Source organism: Scaptodrosophila lebanonensis, unplaced genomic scaffold (assembly GCF_003285725.1).
Source record: "Scaptodrosophila lebanonensis strain 11010-0011.00,11010-0021.00 unplaced genomic scaffold, SlebRS2 tig00000098-arrow-pilon, whole genome shotgun sequence".
Taxonomy (NCBI): Eukaryota; Metazoa; Arthropoda; class Insecta; order Diptera; family Drosophilidae; genus Scaptodrosophila; species Scaptodrosophila lebanonensis.
This window is the reverse complement of record NW_022060568.1, coordinates 2,095,137-2,112,829: the sequence shown is the minus strand read 5'-3', so window position 1 is coordinate 2,112,829 and position 17,693 is coordinate 2,095,137. Positions and strand designations below refer to the sequence as shown.

Here is a 17,693-nt window from a genome sequence, read left to right as displayed (position 1 = left end):
TTGGCAGCAACATCAAAACAGCAAACAAACAAACAGAGGCGAATAGAAAAAATAAACGAAAACAAAAAGTAAAACGCAAACAAATTACCACATAGAGAAACAAAAAAAAAAAAAAAAACAAATTGTATACACTTAGAGTAATTGCAGGTTCTGGCAGCGTATCGGAAGTAAAAAATATTTATCAATTTAACTTTACAGTTTCCACTTCGGAATTCTGAAAACGTAGACATACATACACACACACGCACACACACACATAATGCATAAATATATATACACCTAGCCCTCGCTTAACGCGGGGGTTACGTTCCTTGAAAACGTCGTGTCAAGCGAAATCGCATAAAATGCATATGTATTAAAATAAAATGAAAATTCATTTAGTGGCATTTATAGCAGCTTTAGTAATTAAATTTTTTTAAACAATTTCACTTATCACAAGAATTTTAATCTTACTATTTGCGCGTTTGTTTTGCTCACCTTAGCAACTATTTATAAGTATGAACTCATTCCTACTCTGATAGTGTAGAAAGTGGGACTTCTTTTTTCTACACACACATGTGTGGTGATACATACTATACCCAAAGATACTCATGCAATAATCGACAAAATAAAAAACCCAATTTTTATACTATTTACATGAAATGTACAGAAGTACATAACATGCTAACATGTTTACACAGACACGAATAGATGCGCATAGGCATACATACACTCACACAGACGCAATTGCTATGTAAATGTGCAATTATACACCCTTTACGTGAGTTCAAATACCAAGAAAGGTAAATTCGATCAATTTTTTTTTTTAATTTTCTTAATTTTTTTCGTTTTCTATAATTATTGTAAACAGCTTTTTTACTTGTTTCAATCGCGTTAGAACGAGGTATTTCACCGCGTTAAAAGAGAAAAGGTAGCAATTTTGCAATCGCATTAGACCGAGTTAGCATTAAAAGAGTTAGCGTTCAGCGAGGGCTAGGTGTATTCATTTAAACGTGTGGATTTTTATTGAGGAAGAGATAGCATTATATTTTCATATATACTTGTATACATTATGTATACATATGTATATGTATAATACATATGTACATACATTAAAAAAAAATTTAAACAAGCTTGAGTCACTAGAAGTTGTTCTAGATAGATGAGTTGTTATTATAAATGAACTTTGATAAGCGTTTTTTTTTTGTTTTTTGATTGATTTAGTTAGCGACGTGCTGGCTTTGAGTCAGCATTCAAAATGGGGCTGGACTGTGGGCCACCGATTGGTGCCAAGGGTACGCGCTCGGTGGGTGCAACGGGCACAGGGGCGGCGCCTGAGGACGCTGTCGATGTGGTGGAGGAGGGCGCATCGTCCGTCAGACGATGCTTCAACTGATCGTATTTCTGAGCCACAGTGTTACCAAAGTCCTTGGCACCCTCGCCAATCTTGTCAGCATAGGGCTTGGCCGCCTCGGCCACATCCTCTGCCCCCTGCTTCACCTTGCAACCGATATTCTTGAAGAAGTGCTTGAAGTCGCTATCATCTGGATTTTTCGCCTCATCGCAATCGGCGGCCCAAGTGTTGCTGGTGAGTGCCAGCAGCACGAGCAGGAGGGAGCAGGTAGCAATAGCTTTCATCTCTCTTTAGTATACACTTTAGAATTTCCGCTTTTTCTTCACTTGTCGATTTCAAACTCGACTCTGCGGCTCGAGCTTTTGAATGAGACTGATCTCTATGCGGTAGGTTCGCGAACAAAACGCCGCAATCGCAATCGAAACAACGCTGACGGTATTAAGCTGCTGAACCGGTTTGCCGTCCAGCTGATTTGTAGCCCCCACTCCACACCTCCCGCCCAGCACTTTTGTAAAAACAAAGCGTCATGATTTAGTTAAGATTTAGATTTATTTTCACAAATCATAGAAACATATAAGCAGAAAAAACGTTAACAATGCATTTCAACTTGACTTTTTTTTTAATTCGGTGTAAATCAATACATCAATACAATAGAGAACTTAAACTAAATAAAGCTGAAGAATAAAATAGCCTAAATGGGATTAAAAATACCCTGTACCCCTACCCCTACGGGTTTGTGCAAAGTATGTAACATGCAGAAGGAAGCATCTCCGACCTCATAAAGTATATATATTCTGAATATATATACTTTGTGGGGTCTGCCACGCCTCCTTCTGCCTGTCACATTTTCAGCTCCCGCAAACCTACAGAGTATAAGAAGGAAACAAACCAATGCCTAAATTTCCAATTTCATTCCACGCCCACTCGCGGACTAAATCCTGCCTACACAATTGACTCTGTGACACCGATTGGATTCAAGGCTACGCTCTCGGCACCCATTAAATCATTAGTAGACCGACGATACTGAGTCCTACAGACATAGAAAATTGTTAAAACTAGTAAAACAAAAATAATAATAATACCAATACTAATAAAAAAAATCGTCGGTATATTCGGTGACAAATTGTGAGATTGTGAGTTGGGGTCTCCTACCGGTTTTGTCTCCTCATCTTTAAGGCCACCATGCGAATCTGGCGAGGCTTCATCGGGTGAATTGGTTGTGGTAGCCGGAGACTGTGAGTTGGGGCCTTCTACCGGTTTTGTCTTCTCATCTTTAAGGCTACCATGCGAATCTGGCGAGGCTTCATCGGGTGAATTGGTTGTGGTAGCCGGAGACTGTGAGTTGGGGCCTTCTACCGGTTTTGTCTTCTTATCTTTAAGGCCACCTTGCGAATCTGGCGAGGCTTCATCGGGTGAATTGGTTGTGGTAGCCAGAGACTGTGAGTTGGGGTCTTCTACCGGTTTTGTCTCCTCATCTTTAAGGCCACCTTGCGAATCTGGCGAGGCTTCATCGGGTGAATTGGTTGTGGTAGCCGGAGACTGTGAGTTGGGGCCTTCTACCGGTTTTGTCTTCTCATCTTTAAGGACACCATGCGAATCTGGCGAGGCTTCATCGGGTGAATTGGTTGTGGTAGCCGGAGACTGTGAGTTGGGGTCTTCTACCGGTTTTGTCTCCTCATCTTTAAGGCCACCTTGCGAATCTGGCGAGGCTTCATCGGGTGAATTGGTTGCGGTAGCCAGAGACTGTGAGTTGGGGTCTTCTACCGGTTTTGTCTCCTCATCTTTAAGGCCACCTTGCGAATCTGGCGAGGCTTCATCGGGTGAATTGGTTGCGGTAGCCAGAGACTGTGAGTTGGGGCCTTCTACCGGTTTTGTCTTCTCATCTTTAAGGCCACCATGCGAATCTGGCGAGGCTTCATCGGGTGAATTGGTTGTGGTAGCCGGAGACTGTGAGTTGGGGTCTTCTACCGGTTTTGTCTTCTCATCTTTAAGGACACCATGCGAATCTGGCGAGGCTTCATCGGGTGAATTGGTTGTGGTAGCCGGAGACTGTGAGTTGGGGTCTTCTACCGGTTTTGTCTCCTCAACTTTAAGGCCACCTTGCGAATCTGGCGAGGCTTCATCGGGTGAATTGGTTTTGGTAGCCAGAGACTGTGAGTTGGGCCTGTCTTCCGATTTTTCATTGGGGCATGGCTGACCACTATGTGTTTCACAATGGTTATTTCCACAGAACACACACGCATGCGCTAGCGTTAGCAGAAACAACATACATGGTCTGCAAATATTAAAACAAGAGAAAACGTGTGTGTGGTTATGTAGCTTTAGAAAAATGGATAGTACTGACGAAATTCAGTAGAGGAGGATGGTGGAAAGGGGGGGGGGGGGGGTGGGTTGATTTAAAAAATAAAATAAACTCGTTCTTTCTCGGACCTAGGAGAATCTGGATAACAACTTTGGTTATTCCAGCTTTTATACTTTCTGAAATCCTTGCATTCATCCAGACAGCTGCACGGACAGACGGACGGACATGTCTAGATCGATTCGTCTCGTCTCGCTTATTAAGAATACATATACTTCACTAGCAGGTCCTGCCCGTCTTTGCTGGGTTAAGTAAAATATGCTTATAATTAAAAGTTCATTTACTATATGATATTCTCTTTCGACGCTCTCTAAAGTTTTTTTAATGAGTTCATTTTCCAAAAAGCAAATATAGTACAATAAGTACTATATATGGTTATACGTACATGTATATGTACAAGGTGGAATTCAAAAGTTCCAGGACTTTTTAAATAGCGCGGCTCCTAGTGGCGCCATGTGTTGGAAATTTTTATCCGTCAAGTGGATAGTGTTGTGTGTGTTGTGTGTTGTGTTGGTCGGAAAATGAAAAGAGCCAACATTAAGTTTTGTTTTAAACTTGGTAAAACTTTTACCGAAACTCATCAAATGATGAAACAAGTTTATGGCGATGATTGTCTATCCCGTAGCCGTAATCACGAGTGGTCGTGAGGACATAAATGACGATCAACATTTGGGCCAATCAAAATTCGTGATCCCCGAAAATTCCTTCGAAACTGTGCGTGAATTCATCAAACATCAGCCAAAATCATCATTGAAATTGATGGAAATGGAATTGAACATCTCCAAAATATCGATTTATCGCATTTTGACCGAACATTTGGGCTTACGAAAGGTGTGTGCACGGTTTGTTCCGCACAAATTGACTGACGACCAAAAATTGCTCAGAATCGATCGACGCTTGTGACCGATTATTTGACCAAAAATCACATTTTAACCATTAACCACTCGCCGTTTTCACCTGATATGGCACCGTGCGACTTCTACCTTTTCGGAAAAATGCATTTGCCTATGAAAGGAAACCGCTATGCTGACGTTGATGCCATCCAACAGGCGGCGACCGCCATCCTCAACGCTATACCGACAAATGAACGTGCAAAACGTTGTATTCAGGCGGAAGGAGACTATTTTGAAGGCGACCAATAAATTTAAAAAAAAATAAAAATAGTTTTCGTTTTTTAATAAAGTCCTGGAACTTTTGAATTGCACCTTGTATATACATTTATATAAATGTATATACATTATATACATTTAATTTTGATTTATAAATCTGCACGTCCCGCCGAAATTGGAGCGTTCGCCAACGCTGATATGTACATACATTTAAATTTTTCATGCAGGCGTTATCCGTCTATATACATACATACGTACATACATATATAAGTATGTATTAAATTTTTTAATTCAACACTAATTTGTGTCTCCAATTCCAAATATGATTGTTGTGAATGTAAAAGGTGTGTTTCTGCTTTTGTAAATTGCATGAATACACTCACAAAATAGGCTTAACGGTAAATGACTATTAGATTTGTTCAGAATACATTTGTAGCGTTGTTAGCTAACACTAAAACGGCAAGTCGCTGTAAATATGCGATCACCTGAGATGGGCATGTGTCGGATGCTCTATGTGCTAGAGCATCAAAACTATCGATAGTTGAATCCGTCGATACAATCAATAATTCCATCGAAGTTTGAATGCAATTAACAGAAAATTTAAATAATAAATCCAAAATCCCTTCTTAGAAAAATGAGGATTTTTCATGCAAGCTTTGGAGCACGATTTCCCCCCTTTTCCAAAATCCCTTCTAATCGCCAGCCTACACTATGAGAGGATACTTAAGTCCAAATTTCAGCTTCCTAGCTTTTACCGTTTGGGCTGTGCGTTGATCACCAATCAGTCAGTCAGTCAGTCAGTCAGTCAGTCAGTACGGACAAACTGCCTGTTACATACTTTGCACAAAAAAGCAAAAATTGAACATTTTTAAGAGTTTTGTGTTTAGTATAAAGTATGTGGCATTGTGCAGGTACTACCTAAAGAAAAGTCAATTTAAATATGTTTTTTGTCTCATAAAAAATTTGCACAGTAAAAAAGAATACTTATTTAATTTAATGTTTCAATATTTCGTATTTAAAACAAATTTAAACACGTAAATTAAACTAAAAACATATTCAATTACTGATTTAAATATGAATAATATTTTAAGCAACGTGTAAATCTATCATTAAAGTGTGTCATGCTCAATTTAATGTTGCACTATATTTAAGCACCATATTTAGTACACTGATAAAAAAAATGCAACGAAATTTAAATATTTACACGTAGATTTAACTATTTTTACCATCGATTTTTCACTACAGTGTGTTTTAGTAAATATGAAGTGTGCACACTTAATTTTTTAATTTCATATATTCGTAGTAAATTTGAAGTGCTGGACTATTTAATCTAAACTTTATATATATATATATATATATATACATCGATTTTTCATACAAATTTGTAATATAAAACAAAAGGTGAAAGCTAACGACGAGCGGGATCAACTCTTCTGTGCATATTATATGCGCACGAAACTATTATGCCCTTTGGTTACGGAAAAGAAGCTAGGAGCCTATTTTTGCATTCATTTTAAAATTTTTAATTCATTTTTTATTATTTGTCATGGCTGCTGTAAGTGTTAGCAAGCCTAATAATGCAATTTAGTAGAACAATTTTTATGGATTCTATTATTTATTTTTAGTATACAAATAAAACCAAAAAACTCACACTTTACTCACATAATTATCGTCCACACAGAGCTACGCATTTTCGTACAGCGCAAAAGTTAGCCGTCAATTCAGAGATAATTCTCTTTCCATAATTTTATTTCATTCAACGGTTAAACCATTGAATTTGCATTTACTGAAGAAGTAATGGTTTTCTCACAACTCTGTACAACGTGCTTTGTGCCTCGCTATTGGTAAAATGAATTCCGTGCCCAATGGCTCGGTTATATATTCACCGCTTATCTTAACTCGAAAAAATGGAACTCCCACTGACTACACATTGTACCTCATAATTTCGAGATAAGAATATATAAATGTGTGTGCACAACGTTATATCACCGTGGGTGCCTCGCTATTGGCCAAATGAGTTCCGGGCCCAATGGTTCGGTTATATATGTATTCACGGGGTATCTTATCTCGAAAAGACAGACTAATGCAGAGTAAATTTCTCCCAGGGTATAAGATGTTGTTCTACCCTATTCTGGCATACCCTACCCTACCTTGGCGTACCGTAAATAATCATTTTTGACGGTAGCCCCTTTAGCAACTTGACGCTTCTTTTATGTTTGATTTGGCTGCGACAACTTAGTCAGCGATGGACCAGCGAAATGAAATTTGCACGCAAGTAAATTTTAGTGGCTTCTTGTGTCGCAGAATTAGACATTTTTATTGCCACGTTTCTGCTCCAAAAAACAAACATAGAGTGGTTTGTATGTGCCTAACACATGGGTGGAAAACTAGCAGCTTGTCTATGGATTAGCAATGCGGAGTCTGTTCTGAGGAATCTGGCCGGCGCAAGGAGCTTGAAGTCGCCACCGAATAGAAGAGTACAGCCGACAAAGAAACGAAGCGCTGATACTTCCCCGAGGCAGTAGCAATTCCAGCAAATAGGGTTTGACCCAGCCAGAAAGGGGTTTTTTAGGCACTATAAATTTGGCCAAGCCAAAAGGGTTTTTATGCTAAACAATTTGAACTTGGGACCAGTGTGCGGTGGTGGAGATTTTTCGTCTAAAACTTGTCGTTTCAAAAGTCAGTAAAATATCGATAAAAAGATTTTAGCTCGTTCCAACTTAAAAGTAGCTGCCAATAAACTTTTGTATGCTGTAATTAGGAACTCAGGTAATTAGCTGATTTGTCATGGACTAAAATTTGTGTTTCTTTTCCCAGCCCGACACTTCTTAATCAGGCAATGCTCTAATCCAGAAATTAAGATTTGTTGTCTATCTGTGCACACACATCTTTATTATTGCTTACATTTACAACTACCATGAATAAATAAGATAATTAAGCTTCTTCTTCTTTTTAGGATTTACTTCAACCTCGTTTCGGCTTCTGCTGGCTCAACAATGGAAATTTCGTTGTCGGAATCGTTGGCATCGTCCAGACTGATCAGTGGTGGCAGTGGTGGTGGGGACTGAGCCGTGACCATCATCTGCTCCACATGCGCCTCAGTGGAGGTGCCACAATCACTTTTATCTTCACTTGGGTTGGGGCTGGAGCTGGAGCTTGTGCTGGTGCTGGTGCTAGTTCCGTTTGCCGACAATGTTGGGCGTTTGTTGGCCGCACCCAGGAGTGTGTCCATCAGATCCCCAAAGCGATTGATAATACTCAATCCCACCCGCTTGGCTGTCTCCTCTAAGCGCTTGGCTTCCTTCTCCAAATCCTCAATCCAGGGCTTGGCCTTCTCCAGGGTGCACTGCACATTGTGCAGAAACTGATTCACTTCACTTGATGGCTTGGTAGCGGATGCCACGGTGGTGCTCTCACCGTCCACATCACCGGTAGACGATGCCTTCGCGGCGCCACTCGGATTCCCGTTGCTGCCGCAGATTATCGCCGCCCCCTGCAGCTGACCTATACAGAGCAGCAGAAGTAGTAACTGAGCTGCCCTCATCCCGAATACACGACGTCTCATCAGCATCATAATTGTCAACGTTTGTATCGTGTTATTGATGTTGCAGTTGTATCTTAATTTTTTCCAATTATGCAGCGAGTGTTATGTGTCTGCTTCTTCGTCTTCAACTTGCGCCGTACGTTGCCGTTGAATCGTAAAACCTGACTGAAACCCGTTTACAGCCCAAGCCAAGCTACTGGCGGCCACTTGACCAAGTTCTGGCTGCGCTTTTGTTGCGGCTGCGGCGCCGCACAGTGGCACCAATAGCAATTCCACTAAGGTAAAAACCAAGCATATATTTGAGTGAGAGAACCAGCTCGGAATATTTAAATAAATTAGTGATGTACTATATATCTTAATAAAATCTGTCATAAGAAAGACTTTAGTTTAAAAAATCTCATTTAAAAACCTAAATAAAAACGATCACAGTATGTCTGCTTGGACGCTAAAATGGGACGTTCTGCTTTCTGAAATAAATCTGAAGTCTTTAAATCAATCACTCAAGTATGATAGCCATAATTGTTAAGAACAAAATGAATGTCAGAGTCAAGCGAACAATTGTTCGAATACATACTTCCAATACAGATTTTGTTTTAGGAACATTTATCGAAGATTTTCAGCTTGAGATTGGTTCAGACTCAACTCATATTGGTATTTATTCGACTATAATAGCCTATAGCATGTGAAGAGTTTTAATTGTTTATTTATTTGATTGGTTTACTCATAGGTTTGTTTGAAAAACCAGAGATATTTGAATACATGTACCTATAATGTAACAGACTATCATCCGAAAAGAAGTGCAATTTTGTATCCAGAGCTTATTAAGAGGATCCACAAACAATAAAAATTTGGTAAATACAATTGTGCCCTTAATGTAGCTTCGAGTTAAATAACGGAATATGAAGTTACGATGAACAGACTGCAAGGAATTTAATTTGAAATGCAGAATATGAAGATCAGTAGCATTTTTTTCTAGATCTTTTCTCGTTTCGACAACTTATGCTACATACTTGTACATCATGATCACGATTGTAGGGTATGCATTACTCATGTACATTTTAATTTGCTCATCTCGGATTTGGGGCAACTGTGCGAAGACTTGGACTGTGACTGCCATGGTGACTGTGATTGGGATGGGCGCGAGACAGCGAGAAAGTTGTCGAACTGGCTGGCCCCAGCTAAATGGACTGGCGGGTCAAAGCGCTGCGGGCGCGACATATTCAAAGAGACCCATACACATGCACACACACACACACACACACACACAGACACTCTTGTGCAGAAAACGAGATTCATTTCTTCATTTCTTATTTATCAACAATTCGTGTTTATTTACATAGCTGCGCATTTTACGGCAGACATTGTAACGACGCTGGCGGCGAATATCGTAAATTAAATTGCATTCCCTTAGTCAAGCAGTTCATTGGCTATTTATGTTTACGCACTGCTTGTTTAGTTACGGTTTGAATTGGCGATTCGTCTTAGCGCCAACTGCCTATGATCGCATTTTTTATTATTCTTGCCTTAGCAGACGAAACAAACAAATTTTCCATAATTGTTTTTATATATGTACAAAAAAAAATTATTTTCTGCAGCCGCACGGCTATCGGCCACCTATGGGTTATTTTCAGTATTGCTCAGTGGCAATATTTGCTAGTTGTCAGTGGCCCTTTCTTCAACCTTGACCTGTCAAAGGGAGATTGTCAGAAGAGGGGGTGAAGCAATTTCCGCAAAGAAAAGTTTTCTTGCGTAGCCTCGGCATCCGGATACTTTCTTTTCGCTTGAAGATCGCATGGGAGCAGGTTGTGCCCAATATACTCTGGCTGGCAAATATATGGTCATACATATAGTATAACCTATAGTCCGTTTCAAATTCGGCTGGGCCAAAGCGTTAAGCCTGCTGCAACAAATTTGGAGAATTTGCAGTAATCTTTCACTTCAATTGTGTTAGCAAAAGGAATTCTGCCTGGTGCCACTTCCGGATATCGGGTAAATTTTACTTTTTCCGTTTATTCGCATATAAAATGCAAAAGCTAATGCTATTTCTTCATTGTACATTGTTTTCGTGCAGAATTGGCACTTAATAAAAAGTCCAATCCCCATAAAGGGCATTAACCTTTGCTTATCGCTTTGATGGGCACTTGCTAGAGCGACGACTAGGAAAAGGGAAGTGCACGGGAGAAGGAGGCGTGCTAGAAACGAGATCGGCGCTTCGCTCAGGCCACTGGAACGGCGAAAAGAATCACCGCCTCAGTTGCGTGGATCATATCCGATATGACGGTCGTCGGCTTAAGCTAGGGCACCTGTTTTTTTTGTTGCGTTTCCGTGCACCGAAAAGGTGGCGAAGCCCCAGGTGGCTTTAGTGAAGAGGGCCTGCGTAAAAAAAAAAAAAAAAATTATAAAAACTATATATATGTAAAACTATACACAAATGTGGGCCCTGCAAAAACAACAAAAAAAGTGCAACCGAGAGAACTAGGCATTTATTTTTTTTCTATTCTTTCGTCTTATATTCTTTTTTTTTGGGTCGTATACGGCCTTATACTTAAATTGATCTATATCCGATGTGAGCAAAGCAGCACGGCCGGGTGTGTAGAGAGGGAAAAAAAAGAAATAAGTGAAAACCAAAGAGAAAAAAAAGAAAAGAGAAGGCAACAAAAAAAAAAGGCAAAACAACAAATAAAAACCCCTTTGACTATACGTTTCGAAATAAAATTTTATTAAGCATGGCGACAAGTGAAGGTATGAAAAGTGCATGTTTTTAAAACCAAAATTTCAACATAAAATTTTACAAACAAATTAAAAATCATAATTAATGTGCATGTAAGCAGCAACGAGCCTATGCAGAGCGCCTCAACGGAAAGATCTTTCGACGTTGGACGACAACTGTAAGTAGAACCGTTTGAATTTTATTTACTTTCATGCAGAAGAGCACGCGTACAAAAACAAAAAAAAAAAATAAATAAAACACCTGTTCATATGCGTCATATGTCTGCCTGCTGGCCATGTAAAGTCTAATTTCCGCATTATTATTATTTTTTTTTAAATCACCGTAATAACGTTATACTTGATTGCGGTCATTACTTACTTAAATTTATGGCCAATCTTTACAAAAAAAAAAAAAAGCGATGCAAGAATTTATAACACTTTAAATATCAACACTTTCTCTTACATCAAATTTTTTTCCTATTATATTACGATCCATTTCAATTATTAACCATCTCTTACAGCCAAGCCGTTGCTTTACTCACCTTGCTCAATTTATATTTACACTAGTATTTTAAGGCAGTCATATGTTTACCTATTCTGCTACTGGCTACGAATCCAGTGATAATTAGCTTTAGATTTCTATTATCGGTTAATGTACGGTCACTTTTTTTTGGAATTCCTTGAAAATTATGATTTTAGTTTTTAATAAAAAGTTTATAATGTTCGCTTAAATTCCGCCTAACATTGATTTCCGCTAGCCACAGCATGTAGAGGTTCAAAGGGGTCATTTGCATAATTGTTTTTGGATATAAATGACCAAGGATGGGTGGGCCAATACTTCCTCAACACCATCAGGGGAATACCAGAGGTGTGTTCACTTGTGTTACGTGGTCTGCCAACCCGCGATCCTTTTGTTAGTCATATTCATGTATATCTTTACCGGTTTTTTTTTGGCTTCCCCACAGCACGCTTTAACTTTAAATAATAAGCTTAATGAAAGGCCGTATGATTGGAGAGACCTCGAACACCACCCACTAGCCGACGAGCCCGAGCCGGAACATATAGCGTGCGCTCTCCAACATACACACACCATCTCGCCTACTCTACTGGGATATGTCCTATACCCGTTACAGTTATAATTTCATTTATTATTTTGGCGCCCAACGTGTGGAGCCCAACTTTTAGTTGTCAATTTTATTTCGTATTTTTGGCTTTCAAATGTTAGGCTTCACAAGAACATAAATATGACTGATACACTTTTTATTCTTTTCTGCAGTAAAATCTTTAGTCTTTTCCAACAATAGCTTCTCGTACGTTAGTCGCAATTAAATTTCTTTTTCCCTTTTGTAGTTTAGCTACATTTTTGTTTATCGTTATCGCTATGTTTTCTTTTAATTGCAACTATCGTAAGGAAAAATAAATCTCTTTTAACGTCATTTAGGTATATTTAGCAGTTAGACGCATTGGACTGCAGGGGATTGGTTCTCTACAGAGGGTACGCCTGACCACGGCTACTGTTTAAATTGCAATGACACTGTATATCTATAACCATTTCTTCTGTCCTTTCTTGTGTACCGCTTTGGTGACTGTCAGACGCATAGGAATACTGGTGAATAGTTTCTTTGAAATGTCAGCAGGCCACGGCTGATAGGAATTAAAGCGATACCAATTCCTTTTTCTATTTTTATTATATGAGTTTCTGCAATTAGACGCATAGGAATTCAGTACGATCGGCTTTAAGAGCTGACTACTGACCACGGATAATGTAGGCATTCAAATAGTAAAAAAGTTCAATATCATTGGTTTCTAAAGACTTTTTGTTTGCGTTATGGGGTGCTTAGGAATACAGGCTGGGTTAATTTTCTGTAATTGCCGCCTGGCCACGGCTCATAATGAAGACAAGGTCACGTAGGTTTGGCATCAGAATAACACCGTCATACCGGCCAAGCGTTGGCTTGCGTTGAGTTTGGCGTTGTTGTTCTTACGACAAACACCAGTGTTCTTTCCTCTTACCCCGCTTTGGGAAGCAGACACATACGTACACAGGCTGATAAACACTGATAAGAATCTCTACATATGCTGTTGGTTAAGCGTGAAATCATAGACTTTTGGTTTTTGATCGTTACCGTTTCGCTATATTTATTTTTTTAGGTTTAATTTTTAGTTTTTCGCTTTTGGGTTTGTTGTACCTATATCTTAAGCTGCAGCAATAGTTTTGTTGACGTGCAGACAACAACAACATTTCTTTTTTGGTTTTGTTGACATTTTAGTTTCGCTGTTTTGATTTGGGATTTTGTTTTGCATTTATTCTTGCAAGTGTTTTGCTTGCATATGCATTGAAGTATTAATAGTAGCTTCGAGATGCCACTAAATCGGTCTACAGAAACCAGTGCCGAATCGGCAACTGACCTTTGCTTTTTATGCAAGGGCAACTTACAGGATTTGGAAACACATAGGGTGACTTGTGGACACATATTCCATAAGGCATGCATTACAACGCATTTCCATGCCTCAAATTTATGTCCCGTTTGCAGAGAGGTTTGCATAAGTAAGCCTTTGGCAAAGCCAACAACTTCGGCTTACAACACAAGGGCACAATCTCGACAACAAGGTTCGGCTAGCACGTCCAGTGAGGCAAGGCGAACTAGTGTTAGTCCAAGCCCACCTAATACCGTCAACCTCAGTACTGTTGGTAATTCAAGCCTTTCTCCTGAGGTCGGAGCAGCGATTGCAGAAGCTGTTAAAGCAATGCAGACTGGATTAATGCTGGAGTTAACTGGTCAGATAGGGAGATTACTACAAGAAAATCTTGCAGCTCAATTGTCAGCTGCACCAGCGGCAGCCACACCAGCGGCCCCTGCAGCAACGGCAGAATCAAGAAACATATCGTTAGAAATACCAGATCAGACCGCTTCTTTGCAACAACTATTGGGCATTGGCTCTAACAATGCCATTAACATACCATCAACGGCACCTCCTAATGCATCGCCTCGTTCGATCAATTCTAGCTTGTTGAGTAGACCCGATAAAGTTGGCCAAATCATTACTAGCTGGAAACTTAGATTTTCTGGTGAACGCAGTAGTTTGTCTATTGATAATTTCTTATACCGGGTTGAGGCTTTGACTCATCAAACTTTGGAAGGAAATTTCGATTTATTATGCGGAAATGCTAGTACGCTGTTTGAGGGAAAAGCTAGCGATTTCTTCTGGCGTTTTCACAAGTCCAGTGGACATATACGTTGGCCAGAGTTATGCGCGGCCTTACGCAAACAATTTAGGGACACTCGCACCGACGTGGATATCCGCGAATTAATACGCGATAGGAAGCAGCGCGAGAAAGAAAGCTTTGATGCATTTTATGATGCGATTGTGCTGCTGACTGACCGTTTGCAAACTCCACTGTCGGAGCAAACGTTAGTTGAGGTTTTGAGGCGCAACTTGAAACCAGAAATTCAGCATGAAATTTTGAATCTGCAGATCAACTCTGTTGAGCAGTTGCGGGAAATTTGTCGCAGGCGCGAATGCTTTTTGGAAAGCATTAATCGCACGCAGACTTATCGTAAAGCACTTCCGTTCAGAACTAACGTAGCTGAAGTAGTCAATGGAGGTAATTGGGAAGAGGCTTCTGAGTTTGGGGAAGACGAAGTTCCTTTAGATATAGAAGCGTTAGCATTAGTCTGTTGGAACTGTAGGAAGGAGGGTCACCGCTATCAGGACTGTATTGCCAAAAGAAAAGTGTTTTGTTATGGTTGTGGAGTGGCAAATACCTACAAGCCATCATGTCAGCGATGCTCAAAAAACGCGAAAGCGAGCACCCAAGGCAGTCGACCGCCTCAGATCGCTCACCATTCTCGGTCGACAAACACGGAGTTGTAGACCAGTATCATAATAAAATAAACTCAACTATTGTTGAAAATATACCGGACGTACCACATTTTGAGACTATGCCTGACATTACGTCATGCTGGCCTCACCGAATTCAGATTTTAAAAGAATCCGCCAACTTTCCAACGTATCTTCATCCTGGTAAACGTTCGCGCAACACAGCTAGACTTAAATCTTTTTGGCATGCAGCGAAAGTTATCTCGGCTATTGGCAAAAATGCTAAGGACCAACGTCCGTATGCAGATATTAAAATATTAGGTCGAGTTGTTTCAGGCTTATTAGATACAGGAGCATCAATGAGCTGTATTAGTGGACAATTGGCCCAGGAAGTTATACGTAGCAAGATAGGACTCAAAAAGATTCTTGGCAACGCTTGCACTGCGGACGGCAGTAGTCAAACAATTTTGGGACGAGTGACATTACCAATTGAATACAATGATAAGAAAAAGAACATTGTATTCCATATAATACCTTCTCTTAGTCAAGACTTATACTTGGGCATAGACTTTTGGAACAGTTTTGGGTTACTTCCATCTAATTTGCAATTGGCAGAAGTAGATAGGGGTACACACAATTTGACTTTGGCTCAGCAATCGGAATTGCAGAATGTTATAGCGCAGTTTCCATCGTTTGCCGTAGCTGGTTTAGGTAAAACACATTTAGTATCTCACTCTATAGATGTGGGCAACGCCAAGGCAATAAAGCAAAGACATTTTCCAGTATCGCCAGCGGTTGAAAAACTTTTATATGCTGAGGTCGATCGATTGTTGAAGCTAAATGTCATTGAGGAGTCAGACAGTGCCTGGTCCTCGCCTGTGGTGTTGGTCCAAAAGCCTGGCAAAGTGCGGCTCTGCTTAGACAGTAGAAAGGTGAATGCAGTTACGCAAAAGGATGCATATCCTTTACCACAAATTGATGGCATACTAAGCAGGCTACCAAAGGCAATGTTCATAACGAGTTTGGATTTAAAAGATGCTTTTTGGCAAATCCCACTCGATACCGCATCTCGCGACAAAACCGCTTTTACCATACCAGGTAGACCTTTATATCATTTTAAGGTCATGCCATTCGGGCTCTGCAATGCTCCTCAAACCATGTCCCGCTTGATGGACAAGGTAATACCAGCGGCTCTGAGGAATGAGGTGTTTATATATCTGGATGATTTATTAGTGGTTTCAGATAGTTTTCAGGCGCATATGCATGTTTTGCGCAAAGTAGCTTCTTGCATACAGGCAGCCGGCTTGACAATAAATTGCGAAAAAAGCAATTTCTGTATGCGTAGCGTAAAATACTTAGGCCACATAATCGGAGAGGGAGTAATACGCACAGACCCTAGCAAAGTGTCAGCGATTGTAGATTTTCCTTTACCTCAGAATTTAAGGGCGTTAAGGCGTTTCCTTGGTATGGCCGGATGGTATAGAAAGTTTATAAACAACTTTGCTGGAGTCACTGCTCCACTAACAGATTTGCTGAAGCAAAAGCGTAAATTTACTATGTCTGTCGAAGGAGAAAAAGCGTTTGAAACTTTAAAATCAATGCTTAGTTCTGCTCCACTTTTGATCAGTCCCGATTTTTCCAAACCTTTTTACTTACATTGCGATGCAAGCAAGACAGGAGTAGGTGGGGTTCTTGTACAAAAGTCAGAAGCAGGAGACGAAATGCCGATTGCATTCGTATCTAAGAAATTAAACAAGGCCCAAAGAAATTATTCTGTCACCGAGCAGGAATGTTTGGCAGCCATCGTATGTATCAAACGATTTCGTCCGTATGTTGAAGGGCATGAATTTACAGTCATTACCGATCATGCCTCTTTAAAATGGCTTATGTCGCAAACCGATTTACATTCCCGTTTAGCGCGTTGGTCGTTAAAACTGCAGGGTTTTCGATTTAATATTGAGCATCGAAAAGGCAAATTAAATATTGTGCCAGATGCGCTGTCACGCGTAAACGAGGACGAATTAGCAGCAATTGACTATAATAAGGGCCTAATTGTAAATTTGGACTCAGAACATTTTAAGTCAGCTGATTATCTGGATATGGTCGAGTCAGTTAAAGCCAACAATGACCAGTTTCCGGACTTGAAGGTGGTTGACAATATGCTGTATAGGCGCACCGTGCATACAACGGGTGATCAGCTACACGACAATTATGCTTGGAAATTGTGGATACCTAAGAACTTGGTCGAGGAAGTACTCCGCAATGCCCATGACAATCCGTTAGCATCACATGGCGGGATCCATAAAACGTTGGAACGAGTCCGGCGTTACTATTTTTGGCCTGGTCTTGTTGATGATGTCAAGACGTACGTAAATGCTTGCGAAACTTGCAAGATGACAAAAGCACCGAATTTTCCGATGCGACCACCTTTGGGCAAACCTGCGGAGTCTGAGAGATTTTTCCAACGTTTATACGTTGACTTTTTAGGTCCATATCCTCGGTCACGCAGCGGAAATATTGCCATCTTCATTGTTTTAGATCATTACTCTAAATTTGTTTTTCTGAAGGCAGTAAGGAAATTGAATGCAGAAACGGTTGTTAAGTACATGCAGCAAGAATTGTTTCATACATTTGGGGTGCCCGAAACTATAGTATCGGATAATGGTTCCCAGTTTAAATCTGAAGCATTTCAAAAATTCTTGCGGGAAAACAAAATTTTCCATTCACTTACAGCGGTGCATTCGCCTCAGGCAAATGCTTCTGAGCGCGTGAATCGCTCAGTTATAGCAGCCATCCGTTCGTATATTCGTCCAGATC

At 40.2% G+C, this 17,693-nt stretch overlaps 3 protein-coding genes across 3 annotated transcripts; all 3 read right to left on the bottom strand.

Annotated features, from left to right (window-relative positions):
* Nucleotides 1–981: 981 nt before the first annotated feature.
* LOC115628061 lies at nt 982–1,693 on the bottom strand. Its single transcript, XM_030524021.1, has one exon. It carries the CDS (start codon nt 1,615–1,617, stop codon nt 1,204–1,206), a length of 414 nt encoding a protein of 137 aa, XP_030379881.1. The 5' UTR covers nt 1,618–1,693; the 3' UTR covers nt 982–1,203.
* A 462-nt stretch (nt 1,694–2,155) lies between these two features.
* Nucleotides 2,156–6,497, bottom strand: LOC115628060 (putative protein TPRXL). The gene is made up of 2 exons (XM_030524020.1): nt 6,464–6,497; nt 2,156–3,608 (listed from the first exon to the last, which is right to left on the bottom strand). The coding sequence occupies exons 1-2, from the start codon at nt 6,490–6,492 to the stop codon at nt 2,276–2,278; spliced, it is 1,362 nt and encodes a 453-aa protein (XP_030379880.1). The 5' UTR covers nt 6,493–6,497; the 3' UTR covers nt 2,156–2,275.
* A 1,263-nt stretch (nt 6,498–7,760) lies between these two features.
* Nucleotides 7,761–8,627, bottom strand: LOC115627967 (putative uncharacterized protein DDB_G0281733). The gene has a single exon (XM_030523861.1). It carries the CDS (start codon nt 8,373–8,375, stop codon nt 7,761–7,763), a length of 615 nt encoding a protein of 204 aa, XP_030379721.1. The 5' UTR covers nt 8,376–8,627.
* Between the last annotated feature and the right edge of the window lie 9,066 nt (nt 8,628–17,693).